The following is a 14,498-nucleotide window of genomic DNA, read 5'->3' on the forward strand; positions in this document are numbered from 1 at the left end:
ACGCACGTGCGCGGACTAGGGGACTAGGCTAGAATGGACCTGCCACTTTTTCGAGACCAAATGCTGAGGTACGTTTCTTTCTTCGCGGTCCACTGTAGGTTGGACACGCTCGGCAGGACCCACAATGCAGGACCAGGGATTTTCCGCGACCTGAGTTCCATCATCGCCAATCTGGAACTTGATTGAGATTCTGCCACGGACACCGCCCAAACACCAACCCATCCTCAACCACCTGGGCAGGTGAAATCTAACAACTACAGAAGCTCCTCGCCATCGACGGAAAATACTTAAGTCTAGCATCTGTATACGCCGGCCACGACTATACCCGCGGAAACCTGGCCACGGCTAGCAATGCGACCTGTTTAGTTGTCGTTCGCCCTTGATCCCATCTGTCACCAGAACGTCCGATCGAGCAAGCCAGTCTTTCACGCGACAGGCGCATCTCGCTGCGCTTCGCATCCATCATGGATTCCAGTGCGCCCAACGGAGGCTTATCGCCTCGGACTTTTGCGATGCAGCACCAGCGTCCTCGGGCGAGTTTCCAGGGATGTTCACGAATCTCCGACTACGAACTCCTCGGGAAGTTGGGTGAGGGTACTTTCGGGTTAGTCCTCTTCCAAACCTCACTTCTCTGGTCGTGTTACTGATGTACTGCGCAGCGAAGTTCACCATGCGAGATCTCGCAAGACCAACGCTCACGTCGCCGTCAAAAAGATCATCATGCACCACGAAAAGGATGGCGTACGTGTGATCCCCGTTGCCAGATAGTCAGCGCGTCTACTTACCAATATTCGACAGTTCCCCATCACGGCATTGCGAGAAATCAAACTTCTGAAACTGCTCTCCCACAAAAATGTCCTGCAGCTGGTGGACATGGCTGTGGAGCACCCTCAGAGAGCCAGTAAGTCGCTCATGCTCAACTACCCAATTCGCCAGCAGCAATTCCTGACCCGAATTGTGACAGGCGATAAGCGCAAGCGCCCGATTATGTACATGGCAACGCCGTACATGGATCACGATTTGTCGGGTCTTCTCGACAACCCTTCCGTTCATTTCACCGAACCGCAGATCAAATGTTACATGCAGCAGCTCCTCGAGGGATTGCGATATCTGCACGACCAACATATCCTACATCGAGACATGAAGGCCGCCAATCTTCTCATCAACAATAAAGGCATCCTCCAGATTGCCGATTTCGGTCTGGCAAGACACTACGAAGGGCCCACACCCAAGCCTGGACACGGAGCAGGAGAGGGGAAAAGGGAATACACCGGCCTTGTCGTCACTCGGTGGTACAGACCTCCGGAATTGCTGCTTCACCTGAAAAGATACACCACCGCTATTGACGTTTGGGGTGTTGGGTAAGTGTCAGAATCGGCGCATCCTTGGCACCCGGTACTAATGATTTGGCAGCTGTGTCTTTGGCGAAATGCTTGTTGGAAAGCCGATTTTAGCTGGCGAGAGCGATACACACCAGCTTGACATCATTTGGGATCTGATGGGGTCGCCCACGCCGGAAAATATGCCCCTTTTCAACACTCTTCCTGGTGCTGAAGCAGTGACCCCACGCCCCCGGCCTGGTAGCATTACGAACAAATTTAGAGAGTACGGAACCGGAGCAGTCTCTTTGCTTAAGGAGCTTCTCAGACTCGACTGGAGAAGTCGCATAAACGCCGCCGATGCGCTCAACCATCCATACTTCAAGATGGCTCCCATGCCAGCCGACCCTGGAGACCTACCCACCTTCGAAGACAGTCACGAACTAGACAGGCGAAAGTTCCACGATCGTCAGGCAAAATTACCACCAGCGCCCAAGGGAGGCACGGTGGGCATGGGCCCCGAGGCGCACGGCGCGAATGCTGGTTTCAACAATAGCGATGCTTACAGCAACCGCAATGGCGTGAATGGTCGCAATGCCAATGTACCCGGAGGCCACAGAAATGGTGGCGATGAACGCCGGCCAGCTTGGCAGCGGGACAACAGAGGGTTGCCTCCGCGACCGCCCCCGCCCGAGTATGCTAACGGCGGCCCTATGCCGCCCCGCGATGACTACCGGGACAGAGACAGAGATAGGAGGCCGAGAAGTCGAGGAGGAAGAGGTCCAGATGTAGACACGTATATCCCGAGCTACAGAGACGATGTTCCTCCACGACATAGAGACGACCGACCTCCTCGCGACCGACGCCGCAATAGTAGAGATGAGCGATGGCACGAGCGAGACTGGGATCGCCGGACGCGGAGCCGTAGTCGCTCTCCCATGCGGGAACGGGACGCATACCGCAGATGAGATTGCGGCCTGTACAAAAGACAGTATAATATCGAATGGCAGGACAGCTCGGCGAAGCACTGGGACAGGCGTTTGGGGGTGGGAGCATAATTCCAAGCAAGGCTGGTATAAAAGTGATTCCCCGGTAATTGAATGCTTCTCTTCCCAGCAGTAATGGTTTATAAGAAGAAAGGCCGAATTACAAAGTCAAATCTCTGAATCATCGTCATCCTCCTCATGAATCGTTTGCGACCAAAGTCCAGGAGTTCGCCTCCGTCTCTTTGGGGGCGGCTTGTTTAGCAACTGCCAATCAGTCTCGTAGGATGACGAGTCTTCTGTTTTGCCAGTCCCGGGCCGCTCTGACAATGGTGTCCCCGGCATTGGCGTTGCAGAGGGAAAACTCGACCTCTCATCATGCATGCCGAGGATAGAAGTGATGACGCCTGATGTGCAAGCCATGGTCAGGCCAGCTAAGATGCCGATGCACGCTCCGCAGGCCAACTATTGGGGAAGGTTAGTATATCAGCAGTCCAATTCTTGTACAGGCAAGGCAGAAAACCAACAAAGGTATAAAGGGGCTGTGTTGTGCAAGTCAGCGATGCCCATAAATAACATGCGTTCCAAGGGAGGGAGGAGGAGAGTCTGCTTACCTGGAGACTGGCTATGAAGTCGATGACAGATTGGCACCACCCCAGGACAAATGTTGCCATGAGTAAGAGCGGCGATAGTAGTATGAGGATCACGTTGATGAAGAATGCCACTGGCTTCCAAGCGATTCTTGCGGGCCATGTCGCGATGGTGAACACGCCAGAGGCGTATGACAGCAGTGCCATGATATGAGGTGTGATGAAAAGACCTTGTAACGGTGGTACTTCGATTGACGTAGCGTTACAGGGGTAGCTCGGTGTAAGCTATACCTGGAGAAAACAGTATCACTCTTCGATCTCCCAGCATGGCAATTGGGTAAGTTTACGATGGCCTGGGAGGACGTTGAAAGAGTGGAGGTAAATGTTGACTGGGGGAGAGATGAAGCTTAAAGTCGAGGAGCGGTGGGTTCGTGACACGGGTGTTTAGTCCACGATGTGAGGCCGGTTACATTCCAGCCAGCCTTTTTGTTCAGAAATCCGGGGGTTGATGTTGATGTGCCGCGGCGCGTGGGCCAGCTCTGGGAGGCACCCCACGGAGAGAGTTGTGTTGGTACCTGCAACAAAGGTTGAGTTGACGGGAGCTCCGGCTCGAATTTGGAAAAAGTATCCGTCCCAGCAGCTCCTACAGGCTCAACGTTGCCAAGCAGGCACGAGGCAAGTAAGGTAATGGAAGGCAATCGGACGGCCGCTTTGAGAGGTACGGAGCTTGACTTCATCAGGCCAGGGGGGAGAAGAAGGATGGATTGGATGCAATTTAAGCCTGCGCGCACTGACCAGCTGGAGGTGCCAACGAAGCACACGCCATTCCTTATCATTCCCCGTCCCGTTTTGTGATGATCCGTTGGATCATGGTTTTTGAGAGGGAATATGGATGGAATAGCTGACTTTACAATGAACAACCGAATGCAAAACGAAAAAAACTGAACGTCACTGGACGCTCGAGGCCATTTGACAGGTATCCTGAAATCCAGCTACTGTAGAGATGACGATAAGGCCGGCCGGTAGGGTGACAGGTCAGGTCTGTCTGCGAGTTGCACAATGATGGGCTAAGCGGAGGCCCGCCGGTACTTGGTTCCCCATGGTCCGCAATATGCGGTATGGAGTACCAATCAGGTAGAGCTTATCTGGCTTCGGCTACATTTGAACCCCCCAAATCCAAGTGGGAACACACCACCACCACCCCTCCACACTCTTTCAACTTCGCCTGGTATTGAACTACCTAACTCAACCTCTCATCCAATCTTCGAAGCAACGAACCTGCCGTGTTCACTCTGCACCTTCTCGCCCCATCACCAGCGAATCTCCACTTCATTCTTTTTGCAGAGCACAGCAACCCTCGACCCCCGCCATCGTCGCCATCGACTCGCCTTGACTCAATCTTTCGAGAATGCGATAATTAAGTCGCAACCCCGCGTCTTTGCTACATAAGTATCGTCGTGCAATCCACGCCTAACCTAACCTGGATCGCACAAACACCAGTCGCAGCAACTACGGATACCTTGGCCCGACGTGGAAACATTGGGTCCCGACGACCCCCCGATTCTGACTGCCCGCCGAATCGCTGCATTGCGCTCTTCTGGGCAGCGCTGCCCTCGCGCTTCACTGCATCGCTGCCGTAACCTATCCCGCAACCCGCATCGCCTGCCGTGTGTCCGCCCGACCTCGCCGCTTACCCTGAAAAAAAAAAAGAGATCTAGGACTTACCTTGGGTTGGTCTGGCCAGGCTCCAGGACTGCGGACTGCGGACTGCCTGCCCACCTACCCCCAGAACGCAGCGAGACCACGCTGTCGTGTCCCACCTTACCTACCCTACGAGCGGATCTGAAAGAAGAAACGACACAAAATGGGAAACAACCCCTCGTCCTCGTCCAAGCCGGCCACGCCTGTCTCATCACAGGACTCTCCCAAGCACCACCACCACAAGAGGGAGTCCAAACACATCATCCCGCCCCGGTCTGCCGAGCGAGTTGCTGCCCCGCCTGAGCCTTCCCTTACCCAGGCACAAGGTTCCACGGCCACAAAGGGTCCCAGGCCTCTCCAGGCCATCCCGATCTCCAACTTCACCACCGGCTCTCCCTCGTCAAACTCGAGTAACTCCGCCCCGCCCCCGAAGCCCCCAGAATCGAAGAACGTCGTCCGCGATGCGCCTAGCAAGCCCGTAGACGTCCCTGCTGCTGCCGCCGCGACAGAATCCTCCTCCCTCAGATCGCATTACTCTGCCCACATGGTCGAACCACCGCTGGTTGGGAACAGCAGCGTCAACGACATGTCTTACCTGACACGTCCTCCGCGTATGCCACTTCCCATCGAGGAGGAAATTCACACTCCGGGCTCGCCCATCATCGCCCCGACCGACGCCAACGACGCTGGTGTGGCCGAAGTGGAAACCCTCGAGGATGGTATGACTAGGAAGTCCTCGGCCTTGAGCACAAATACAGTCGAAGAGGAAGATGGCGAAGAGTTGATTGTCGATAAGACGCGGCCAACGGTTCCTACTCGTCTCGAATGGCGCAAGGGAGGAGGCAAGGTCTATGTCACAGGAACTATCTTCCAATGGAACCGCAAACATAGATTACATCCTGTGTAAGTTTCAGTCCTGTGTATGTGGGCTTGAGTCTCGGCTGTCAGCGTTACACTTGTGACTCTCCAGTGGTCTAGAATTCTGACCCCTTGGCTGCCTTATTTACATCAAGCCCTACGTGCCATATCACAAGCCGATGCTCCCACGAATACTAAGCTGATAATGCGTCTTCAATAGCGATGGCCAGCCTGGCGTGTTTGCAGCCACGATCCACATTCTTCCGGGAACACACCATGTTAGGTTCTTGGTGGACGGAATCATGCAGACCTCACCCGACCTGCCAACCACTGTGGATTTCGGAAACAACCTGGTCAACTTCATCGAAGTGAGCGCAGATGACATCCCGGCAACAGCACCCGTTGAGCCTGGAAAGGACGGCGTGGCCACAGCAGCTACCATTGACAAGGGCGGCCCCAAGACCTCGGCATCGCAAACTGATGAGCAGCCCAAGGCGCCTAGGGGCAAAGAAGTGCCCTCGCCCAGTCAATACTTCCACCAGATACCCAAGTACTTGGTGGATTTTGACCAGCCCGAAGACTCGCCAGCTTACCAGTATGCGGTTACAGCTATTGAAAAGTTGCCGACACCTCCGAGCTTGCCAGGCTTCTTGGGTAAGCCCATCTTGAACGCCGCAGTTCTTATGAAGGACGACAACAGTGTGCTCAACATGCCCAACCATACCGTTCTCAACCATCTTGCCACCAGCAGTATTAAGAACAACATTCTAGCTGTGTCTGCAACCACGCGTTACAAGAACAAGGTACGTCATCTGCTGCGGTACTCAACTTGGTCCCGACTAATAAGTTGACCAGTATGTCACGACGATCATTTACAAGCCCACCACAACAGACGAGTGATTGGAAGCCTGGGGATCATACCGAGGAATTCCGCCATTGAGTAGCGTGCCTGTCCTAAGTGGATAATCGTCACCGAGCTTAGAGTGATTGCCTTGTGGAAAGAGGCGAACTGAATGAACAAAAGAAATCAATAACAGCCAGCTTATGCCGCATTGGCCAATGGCATTAGTCTCTCCATTTGACGAATACCTCGTCTGTTCTAAATCTTTGTGTGCATGAACTGTCCTCGAGGGACGTCCTGAAGCCGGTCTCGTAGGCCAATAGACCGGCATGGGCAATCATGATGCCGTTGTCGATGCAGAAGCGCTCGTCGGTCGCATAGACACTACCGCCTCTCTCCGCAGCCATTCCGCCCATCATCTCTTGTAGTCTCTCGTTACAGCCGACACCTCCCACGATCAATACCTGATTGCTGCCAACGTGTGCCATGGCCCGCTCCGTGATCTCGACCAACATGGCAAACACTGTCTCCTGCAGCGAAAAGCACAAATCAGCCGGTGTGAACGTCTCCTCCCCCTTGGCCTGCGCCGCCTTCATCTGGCCTGCGAGAATATCCGCATAGGCAAGGATGCCCGAGAAGGAGCAATCCATGCCCTTGACGGCGTACGGCAGCTCCAGTAACCGCGTCCCCTTCTTGGCCAGCTGCTCGATATTGTATCCCGGCGCCGGGTCGTTGCTGATCTCGAGCGTGCGCGCAAAGCGATCGAGGCAGTTGCCGACGGCGATGTCGAGCGTCTCGCCAAATATGCGGTACCGCTGCTCGGCGTAGGCAATGACCTGGCTGTTGCCGCCGCTGACGTACAGCACGACGGGGTTCTGTGCGCCGGTGATGGTGCGGCCCATCTCGATGTGGCCGACGCAGTGGTTGACGCCGACGAGGGGCTTGTCCCACAGTAAGGCCAAGGTGCGGGCGGCGACGGCGACGCTGGTCAAGGGCGCGCCCATGCCGGGGCCCTTTGTGAAGCAGACGCAGTCTACGTCGGCGACGGCGACGCCGGCCTCGCGGAGGGCGCGGCGGGCGATCTGGACGAAGAAGGAGCGGTGGTGCTTGGCTGTGTCTTTGGGGAGGAAGCCGGTGCCGGGCGGGGAGACGAAGGTGTGGCGGATGTTGGAGAGGATGGTGGACTCTGTACCGTTGTGGAGCATCACGCCGATGCCGAGCTTGTTGGCGGAGCCTTCGCAGCCGAGGGCGATGAGGCCGCGCTTCTTGGTCATATTTGCTGTCGTGAGCTTGGAGGGGGATTCTGCGGTCATGGCTGCGGGTGGTGGTGGTGGTTGTTGTTGCTGTTGGTAGTGGTATTGAGGTGTTGGTGGGGTGTCGATGTCGAGGTTTAGATCGCGGGGCCTCTTTGGTTGACGGGCTGCGGTGTCACTCATGGGGCTGGACTTTGCCAAATACGAACCCCCCTTCACCACGAATCTTTTGGTACTTGAAAATATCAGAAGCTGATTTCAGTTTGGTAAGCTCGAATTCATTTCCTTATTACGCCACAAGTATGGAAAATTCATATAAGCAAAGGGAGTATGGCGACTATCTGCTGTCTGTCGCGGGGGGAAAAAAATTTAGGTATGAGCCAATGGAAAAATAGAAGTTGACGTAGGAGGGGTAATCCCGTTCGTTGGTGGGATGTCCATGTCGGTTTTCCAGCGAGAGAACTGTGGATGGGTAATTATGGGGCCCCGATTCTGGTCCCCTGCCCACGGGCCCCAAGAGCAGAAGCAGAAGCGCGGCTGCGCAGCATACCTAAGGTACTGCGTAAGGCAGGTGATCCCTCCGGAAACTTGCTACAACGGTTCTTGACACACAACGCCGTACCGCACCGGACCCTTTTCTGCCTTTTGCGCAAATGTCCACGGGTGAGCCGCCCATCCCCCCCTCCGCTACCTTAGCCTACCAGCCTTCCTGCCTAGGTGTAACCTCCCGGCAAATGCCACCCGCCTCACCTCAACCCCAGGACGTCTGCTCGGTCTCCTTCCTTTTTTCTTCAGTCTCTGTGTCCTTTTCCCTACGAGATTGAACCTTACTGACAAAATATACGATGCCTCTGTTCTCTAGTCCGCGATATAGGCATACTCAGAGCCAATTATTTTCCCATTGACCCCGTTGGCGCACCGTTTTAATCGCTCACAAACCCCCGGTCAAAGGGTACCTTTCTGAGGCTTCCCAAAAGGCACACACATTTATCCCCACACCCACCACCGTGCAAGCCTCGACGAGAAAGTGGACTCCCCCTTCCCATTCTCACTACACAATTCTTTCTCTCTTCTTCTGCTCCAGGATATTTCTCTCTCACCCCTCTTTCCGCGGCCGTTGCTACAGATATCCTCAATTTTCCCTCATTCCCCCTCTTTTTGTCTCTTGAATATCTCTTCCAAGCCCTTTTCAGGGTCCCCCGTTCTTGTCCTGTCTCGTGATCGGCCGAGGGATCTGCGGGCACAGATCAGCCGAATCGGGAGACGTTGGAGAGACTCTCTCTTTCTCCCAAGACAAAGGTCGACCTGCTGACCTACTTCACGACTACCTTCCTAACCCACAACTCCACCCGTCTTTTTCTCTTTGAACAAGCCGTGAGGGCTATTGCAGGTTTGTTCTCACCTTGTCGAGCAACGATACAGAAGCTGTTCAAACTCACCAACTTGCTAATTCGTGGTTTTGGTCAGCCAGGTTCACCCCCCAGACATAATGCCGCGCCTGACCACCCGCTCGTCGCAAGCTCTCTCCGAGTCACCTTACAGACCACCACTACCTCCTCCTCCTCCCACCCGACACACCACAAGTTGAGGCACACAATATTCAATGAAGCTACCGGTCCCCTATTTTGACTATTCCTCGCTGTCATAAAGTAAGGCAATGCGCATCCAGTCCTCGGACAGAGTCAGACGCCGCCAGCCGCCGGAAGCTGACCTCAATCGTCATCTCCGCTAAGATCCGGCCGATCGCGCCCATGGCCAACGAAAACAATCCCCTCCGCTTCCACACGAAGAGCAACCAACAGGCGATCGAGTCACCGATAGAAGGAAGGCTTGAAGTACATTATTCATCTTTCTTTATTGTCTTTGGGGAATCATCTATCCCCCGGCCGAGGCCTTCGTCTTGGTAGACCACGACCACCGGTCTCCAACTCCTCTTCTTTTACATTCATTTACTTTACATGAGAGCCATCTCAACCCAAAACGCCACGCCTAACCGACCGCCCTGCCTGCCCGCCTGCCAGCCACCAGGCCCTTTGTACAAAACCGGAAGACAACCAAAACACCATTGGGGGTATACAACACACGTCATCCGAGGATGAGGAGTAGAGATCGCGCCTCGAAGGCCAGACCTTTTCTCATGAGGGGGTAGCAGCAGGTTGCGCTGGCGGAGAAGCCTGAGGGGGCTGCCGCGGTTGCTGCGGCGTTGCTTGCGGCTGTGGTTGAGCCTGCTGCTGCTGCTGCTGCGGTGTCGGAGGCTGCGGCAGTGCAGGCCTGCCAGCCGCTCCCGCTACCTGCGGAGTTGCTTGGCCGTTGACCATGCCCTCATGCGGAAGTTGCCGGCGCTGGTACACATATTGCGACAAGGGGATCGTCGCGCGGAACTTCAAAGCTCGCGTGTCATATGGGTCCACCTCGTACACCTGCGGCTCGTCCTCATCGTCTTGGTCATACTTCCACCGATCAGTATACTCTTCGCCTTCCACCCTCGGCGGGGTAGTCATTCCACTCATTCCCCGGCGGTCAATCCACAGCCGACCCAAACGGCCAATGCGTCGGCGGAAGGCTGCTTGGCTACTGGAAGGCTTCTCCTTGCCACCGCCTGCTGTGAACTGGAAGACCGACATGTCGCTTCTATCAGCCACAGCTTCGGGTTCTTCATCAACGTCCATGGCATCTGACTCGGAGGATGTGGATGCGGGAGGCGTCATCAGATACTGGGTCTTGGCAGGACGGAAGCTGGCCTCCATGCGTTGTTCCTTGACCGGGGACAGGGGGTCTCGCGTGAGGTCCACATGGTTCTGGTTCCACTTTCGGTGGTTGTGGACCTTGCTCTCAACATCTGCGCGCAACTCATTCTCCTTTTCGGCAAGCTTATCTGCCAGCTGCAACAAGTCTGCCTCCATGGATCGACCATCCGGCCGCACGGCAATGCGAAGGTGGTTGCCAGGTGGCTTCTGGAGAGCAGGCGCCTCCACGGGCTTCTTCTTGGGAGGCTGTGCCCGGTCAACACATGTCTTTGAATTTCCAGACGATGGTGTTAGACATACCTTGTGGTTGATGAGGTCGTCGTCCTCGGTTTTAATGCCGAGCTTGACCTTCATCTCCTTAAGTTTGGCCCGCTGCTCGAATATAGCCCGGTCAAAGGTAAGTAATTCACGTTTGAGCATCTCGCGCTCATAAGACTGAATGATGAGCTGCCGACCATCTTCAAGTTCTCTGCGAAGTCGCTTGAGTTTCTCGGCGCTCTGAACGTCTCGTTGCCGTGTCTTTCGCGTCTGTCTGGCCTCGCGACGTCGGAAACACACATATGGGTCGGCCTCGTCACTTTCCTGATGTGTCTCGAACTTGACGCTTGGGTGAATAGGTTTGTTGCCGAGCGTCTGTCGGCGCGTTTTCCAGTGCTCAAAGACGTGCTTGGAGTGCGCCATGAGCTTGTTGCCACCCAGCGAGGCAAGAGAGGGCACCATCAGATCATAGCCAACCACTGTGTTGTCTATGGAAGCGAATGGAGTCTGTTCAGAAGCTGTGTCTTCGAACACTTCCATAATGCGTTCAAAGTCATCTTCTGACAGTTGGGAGGCGACTGTCTTCTTGGTGGCATTGTACTGCTTTAAGAACTCATCGTCCTCAGTTGTCATGTCATACGAAACGCCAATGCATTCTTCGACAGTCTGCGAGAAGCGAATGAAAGAGGTAGGTTGCTGAAAGTTACTGGGGTAGAGTTGATCATAGTTGATCTGACTCTCCTGAGGAGGCGGGACTGGAATTTCTTGGTCATTGCTGGTGCCTGCCTCTTTAAGAATTGACTGGAGATGGTATTCCTATTGATTTGCGGTCAGTATGTGGCTGTTGTTGCTCTGGCGAGCTATAAGTGAGAAGTGGATAAGCCGGGGGTGCCAAGGCATATCACATGGTGGGTCACGTGATATCTGGCTGCGATATGGGCGAAGATGTGACTCACTGTTTCTTCGGCGGCTTCGACACCGGTCGCGATTTGAGTCTCGGTAGTCAAAGATTCGTAATCAGCAGCGTCGATATCGGTCTCTCTGAGCACAGGAAGAAGCGTCTTGACGCTCAACTTCTTGACTCTGACTTTCCTGGTCGACATGGTGGCGGGTGGGGGTCGAAGGCCGAAAGCCAGCGGAAAATCCGCGAAAAAAGTCGATCAAGTCATACAAGGGGTCATGCGACGTTGATTTTTGAAGTTTTGACGGATAAAAATCGTGGTTGTTGGCTTTGGATTGATGGTCGATCTGTTGCTGGCTATGAGGCGACGTTGATTTGGCGTTTGGCGTGAAGAAGAATTTTCCTGTTGCGCTTCTACGCAGTAAGGTAGGACCTTTCGGGTTGGATTTGGGCGTTCAAGGTACCGTGCAATAGTAGATGTGCTGTATAGGTACTTCAGGACGCTCGGGCCAAAAGAGATGGATCGGAGTTGGAAAGCAAAGACTGGCCGACACGTCCCATGGAAGTGACTGGCACCTGCCCAAGGAGCACCTGGAAAAAGGGGAAGCTGCTAGTCACGTGCCTTTCCTAATCTGTCAACATCAGGAAGTAGCGAGAGCGGTGCGAGGTCCCAGTAGAGGTGTCTAAGTGACATGAGGTAGTCCTGTCTCTGGTTCGTCACCGCCCAGATCTGATGTTTGAATCGATAGACTATGCATCGAATCTCAACTCATTCATTTCGTTCCATCCTCCCGAAACTCAAATGTGGTGGTAATACATCTGACACTTCGCAAGCCCGTTCAGGTCGTACGTCAGACAATGAGATCTAGAACTGGCCCGTGCGCAAGCAGGCTGCGGTGGGCTCCGGTACAGGTGCCCGAATCCAATCCGGCGCCTGGTCGCCGCCTGGCCGCCGCCTGACTTTACTTCGACTACCTGCCGCGCTGCACCTTGGCCTTGCTCCTGTCAACCTCCCTATTCAAGGCGAACCCCACGGCGAACTAGCGAAGTCGAGCTCGACACAAGCCCACCCAACTGCGACGACCCTGGAATATTTCCTGCCAACTACACCGTGCACCCATACAGCTTTTAGTCGAGTCCGATTTCGAGTTTCTCCATCATGGGCAATACTACCAGTACGGTGTTGGACAACATCGTCCAGGGGTCCAACTGTGAGCCCCTCCCCCGCAGTCGACTTCTTTGTCGCACAGACTTCGCTGTGCTGGAGCTGACCGGTATGCAGTCGACAGAGAGGAAGTTGACCGTCTGAGGAAACGTTTTATGAAGCTGGATAAGGTATGCATTCCCTATGACCTACTTGTTCCCTCCCCCATTGCGCTCAACGGCGACCCGTTTGCCACCAGAAGAAAATGTTGCTGACCCTTCTTTCATGCAGGACAATTCCGGCACAATCGAGCGCGATGAGTTCCTCAGCCTGCCCCAGATTTCCTCCAACCCACTAGCCACGAGGTAGCCAAAGTCCTCCCGATGCAATACGCTGCGAATCACGTTACTAAAGCAATCTCACACAGAATGATTGCGATCTTTGACGAAGATGGTGGTGGAGACGTCGACTTCCAGGAATTCGTATCAGGCCTTAGCGCCTTTTCCAGCAAGGGCAACAAGGAGCAAAAGCTGCGCTTCGCCTTCAAGGTGTACGATATCGATCGCGACGGTTACATCAGCAATGGCGAGCTCTTCATTGTGCTCAAGATGATGGTTGGAAGCAACCTTAAGGACCAGCAGTTGCAGCAGATCGTCGACAAGACCATCATGGAGGCCGACTTGGATAAGGACGGCAAGATCAGCTTCGAGGAGTTCACCAAGATGGTGGAGAACACGGACGTCAGCATGAGCATGACTTTGGGTGAGTATCCCATCCCGTTTGCGTGCCTTGTCTGGCTTCAACTTGTCATGACCAGCGGAGAAGCTAACATCCGTTTCTAGACACGTTTTAGAGTTGAACACGGCGGTGGGCGAGCACATCAGGATCATGAGACATGAATTGCAACAATCATTATTCGAGGTAGAGATAAACTATCCCCCGGAGCGACATCACAGTCGTCAAATGTGCCTGGATTGCAATATCCGGGTTTAAAACAGCGTTTCTTTGTCTGTTGCGTCTAACTATGCTAGTCTGTTGTAACGTGATGACAGCCAGTGACCTCCATGTTTCGATGATGCTTGTTCGATGACGCTTGTGAATAGGCAAAGAGGCCTGATTTGATGCCGAAGACGATAATGTGCATGCATGCATCGAGTTTTCAAGCAAACTTGGCGTCTGTGATCACATTGCAGCTAGCTAGGTGGCTCGAAACACTACTGCTGCTTCTGCGGCAACAAACTTGGTACGCGAAGTTCTGTCTTTCGTCTTTTGTCGGACTGGTGTAGGCGTATCAGCCCCTTTCACTGTATATTCCTCGCACGATTCTTGAGCCTCTCACATATATGCGCAGAACTAGATCACATTCAGTTCAAGGCTGCCATGACTAGATTCCTTTTTTCAATTGGTCATTTCGTTGGGGCCAACTGGGTTGGTTTTCGTACTGTAACGCTAGCCGGTGGCAGGACTGACGGGAAGTTGAGGGAAACCTTGGACGTAGCCCCCTCCTATTGAATCGGAGACACTGATATTTTACAAACAGCGAGCAACTGTTTCCCAGGCCCGGACACAGGATGAACCCGAAGAGACATACGTTGCCAGTATACACTAAAGGCACTCCCGCAAAGAGATAATCGCAATAGATGACTACTTTCAAGCCCCTTTAACCAACTTTAAATCAACGAAACAATAAACAGTTCCTCAGAGTCGCTATACTGGCCACTATTCTACATGATATTCGGGATGTGTTCTTTAGCTTCAATTATGTACATGGTCAGAAATTCAACATTGCTCTGGAGGAGCGATGGATCCCGAGTGAAACCCTGCCTTAAGTAATGAGTAGCTAAGAATTTCAGGGAGATGATTCTAGCTCGTGTATACTAGGCCGTGTCATCGCAGTCTCAAG

The 14,498-nt window shown here is 54.0% G+C and overlaps 6 protein-coding genes across 6 annotated transcripts; 3 read left to right on the plus strand and 3 right to left on the minus strand.

Annotated features, from left to right (window-relative positions):
• Window positions 1-464: 464 nt before the first annotated feature.
• BDZ83DRAFT_647434 (kinase-like domain-containing protein) lies at window positions 465-2,287 on the plus strand (the record flags this gene model as incomplete). The annotated part of the gene is made up of 4 exons (XM_060510070.1): window positions 465-604; window positions 660-741; window positions 799-1,361; window positions 1,414-2,287. The coding sequence occupies 4 exons, from the start codon at window positions 465-467 to the stop codon at window positions 2,285-2,287; spliced, it is 1,659 nt and encodes a 552-aa protein (XP_060369921.1).
• A 93-nt stretch (window positions 2,288-2,380) lies between these two features.
• Window positions 2,381-3,199, minus strand: BDZ83DRAFT_447299 (uncharacterized protein). Its single transcript, XM_060503147.1, has 2 exons — window positions 2,830-3,199; window positions 2,381-2,767 (listed from the first exon to the last, which is right to left on the minus strand). The coding sequence occupies exons 1-2, from the start codon at window positions 3,097-3,099 to the stop codon at window positions 2,474-2,476; spliced, it is 564 nt and encodes a 187-aa protein (XP_060369922.1). The 5' UTR covers window positions 3,100-3,199; the 3' UTR covers window positions 2,381-2,473.
• Window positions 3,200-4,756: 1,557 nt separating this feature from the next.
• BDZ83DRAFT_567719 (5'-AMP-activated protein kinase) lies at window positions 4,757-6,302 on the plus strand (the record flags this gene model as incomplete). The annotated part of the gene is made up of 2 exons (XM_060503978.1): window positions 4,757-5,496; window positions 5,672-6,302. 2 exons carry the CDS (start codon window positions 4,757-4,759, stop codon window positions 6,300-6,302), a joined length of 1,371 nt encoding a protein of 456 aa, XP_060369923.1.
• Window positions 6,303-6,511: 209 nt separating this feature from the next.
• Window positions 6,512-8,046, minus strand: BDZ83DRAFT_603798 (glycoprotease). Its single transcript, XM_060507244.1, has one exon. The coding sequence runs from the start codon at window positions 7,726-7,728 to the stop codon at window positions 6,517-6,519; it is 1,212 nt and encodes a 403-aa protein (XP_060369924.1). The 5' UTR covers window positions 7,729-8,046; the 3' UTR covers window positions 6,512-6,516.
• Window positions 8,047-9,436: 1,390 nt separating this feature from the next.
• Window positions 9,437-11,653, minus strand: BDZ83DRAFT_785092 (enhancer of polycomb-like-domain-containing protein; the record flags this gene model as incomplete). The annotated part of the gene is made up of 2 exons (XM_060515623.1): window positions 9,437-11,366; window positions 11,507-11,653. The coding sequence occupies 2 exons, from the start codon at window positions 11,651-11,653 to the stop codon at window positions 9,681-9,683; spliced, it is 1,833 nt and encodes a 610-aa protein (XP_060369925.1). The 3' UTR covers window positions 9,437-9,680.
• Window positions 11,654-12,610: 957 nt separating this feature from the next.
• Window positions 12,611-13,448, plus strand: BDZ83DRAFT_747892 (calcineurin subunit B; the record flags this gene model as incomplete). Its single annotated transcript, XM_060513522.1, has 5 exons — window positions 12,611-12,662; window positions 12,734-12,786; window positions 12,887-12,960; window positions 13,023-13,357; window positions 13,438-13,448. 5 exons carry the CDS (start codon window positions 12,611-12,613, stop codon window positions 13,446-13,448), a joined length of 525 nt encoding a protein of 174 aa, XP_060369926.1.
• Between the last annotated feature and the right edge of the window lie 1,050 nt (window positions 13,449-14,498).

The sequence above is a fragment of the Colletotrichum acutatum genome (genome assembly GCF_030867785.1).
Source record: "Colletotrichum acutatum strain CBS 112980 chromosome Unknown BDZ83scaffold_9, whole genome shotgun sequence".
Classification (NCBI taxonomy): Eukaryota; Fungi; Ascomycota; class Sordariomycetes; order Glomerellales; family Glomerellaceae; genus Colletotrichum; species Colletotrichum acutatum.

Bases quoted from the DNA above. Each gene is read 5' to 3' on its own strand.
- BDZ83DRAFT_447299 (XM_060503147.1), bottom strand. From the start codon at position 3,099: ATGGCACTGCTGTCATACGCCTCTGGCGTGTTCACCATCGCGACATGG. The intron at 2,768-2,829 runs GTTGGTTTTCTG...CTTCCCCAATAG, and splicing joins CACAGCCCCTTTATACCTTT to TTGGCCTGCGGAGCGTGCAT.
- BDZ83DRAFT_603798 (XM_060507244.1), bottom strand. From the start codon at position 7,728: ATGAGTGACACCGCAGCCCGTCAACCAAAGAGGCCCCGCGATCTAAAC.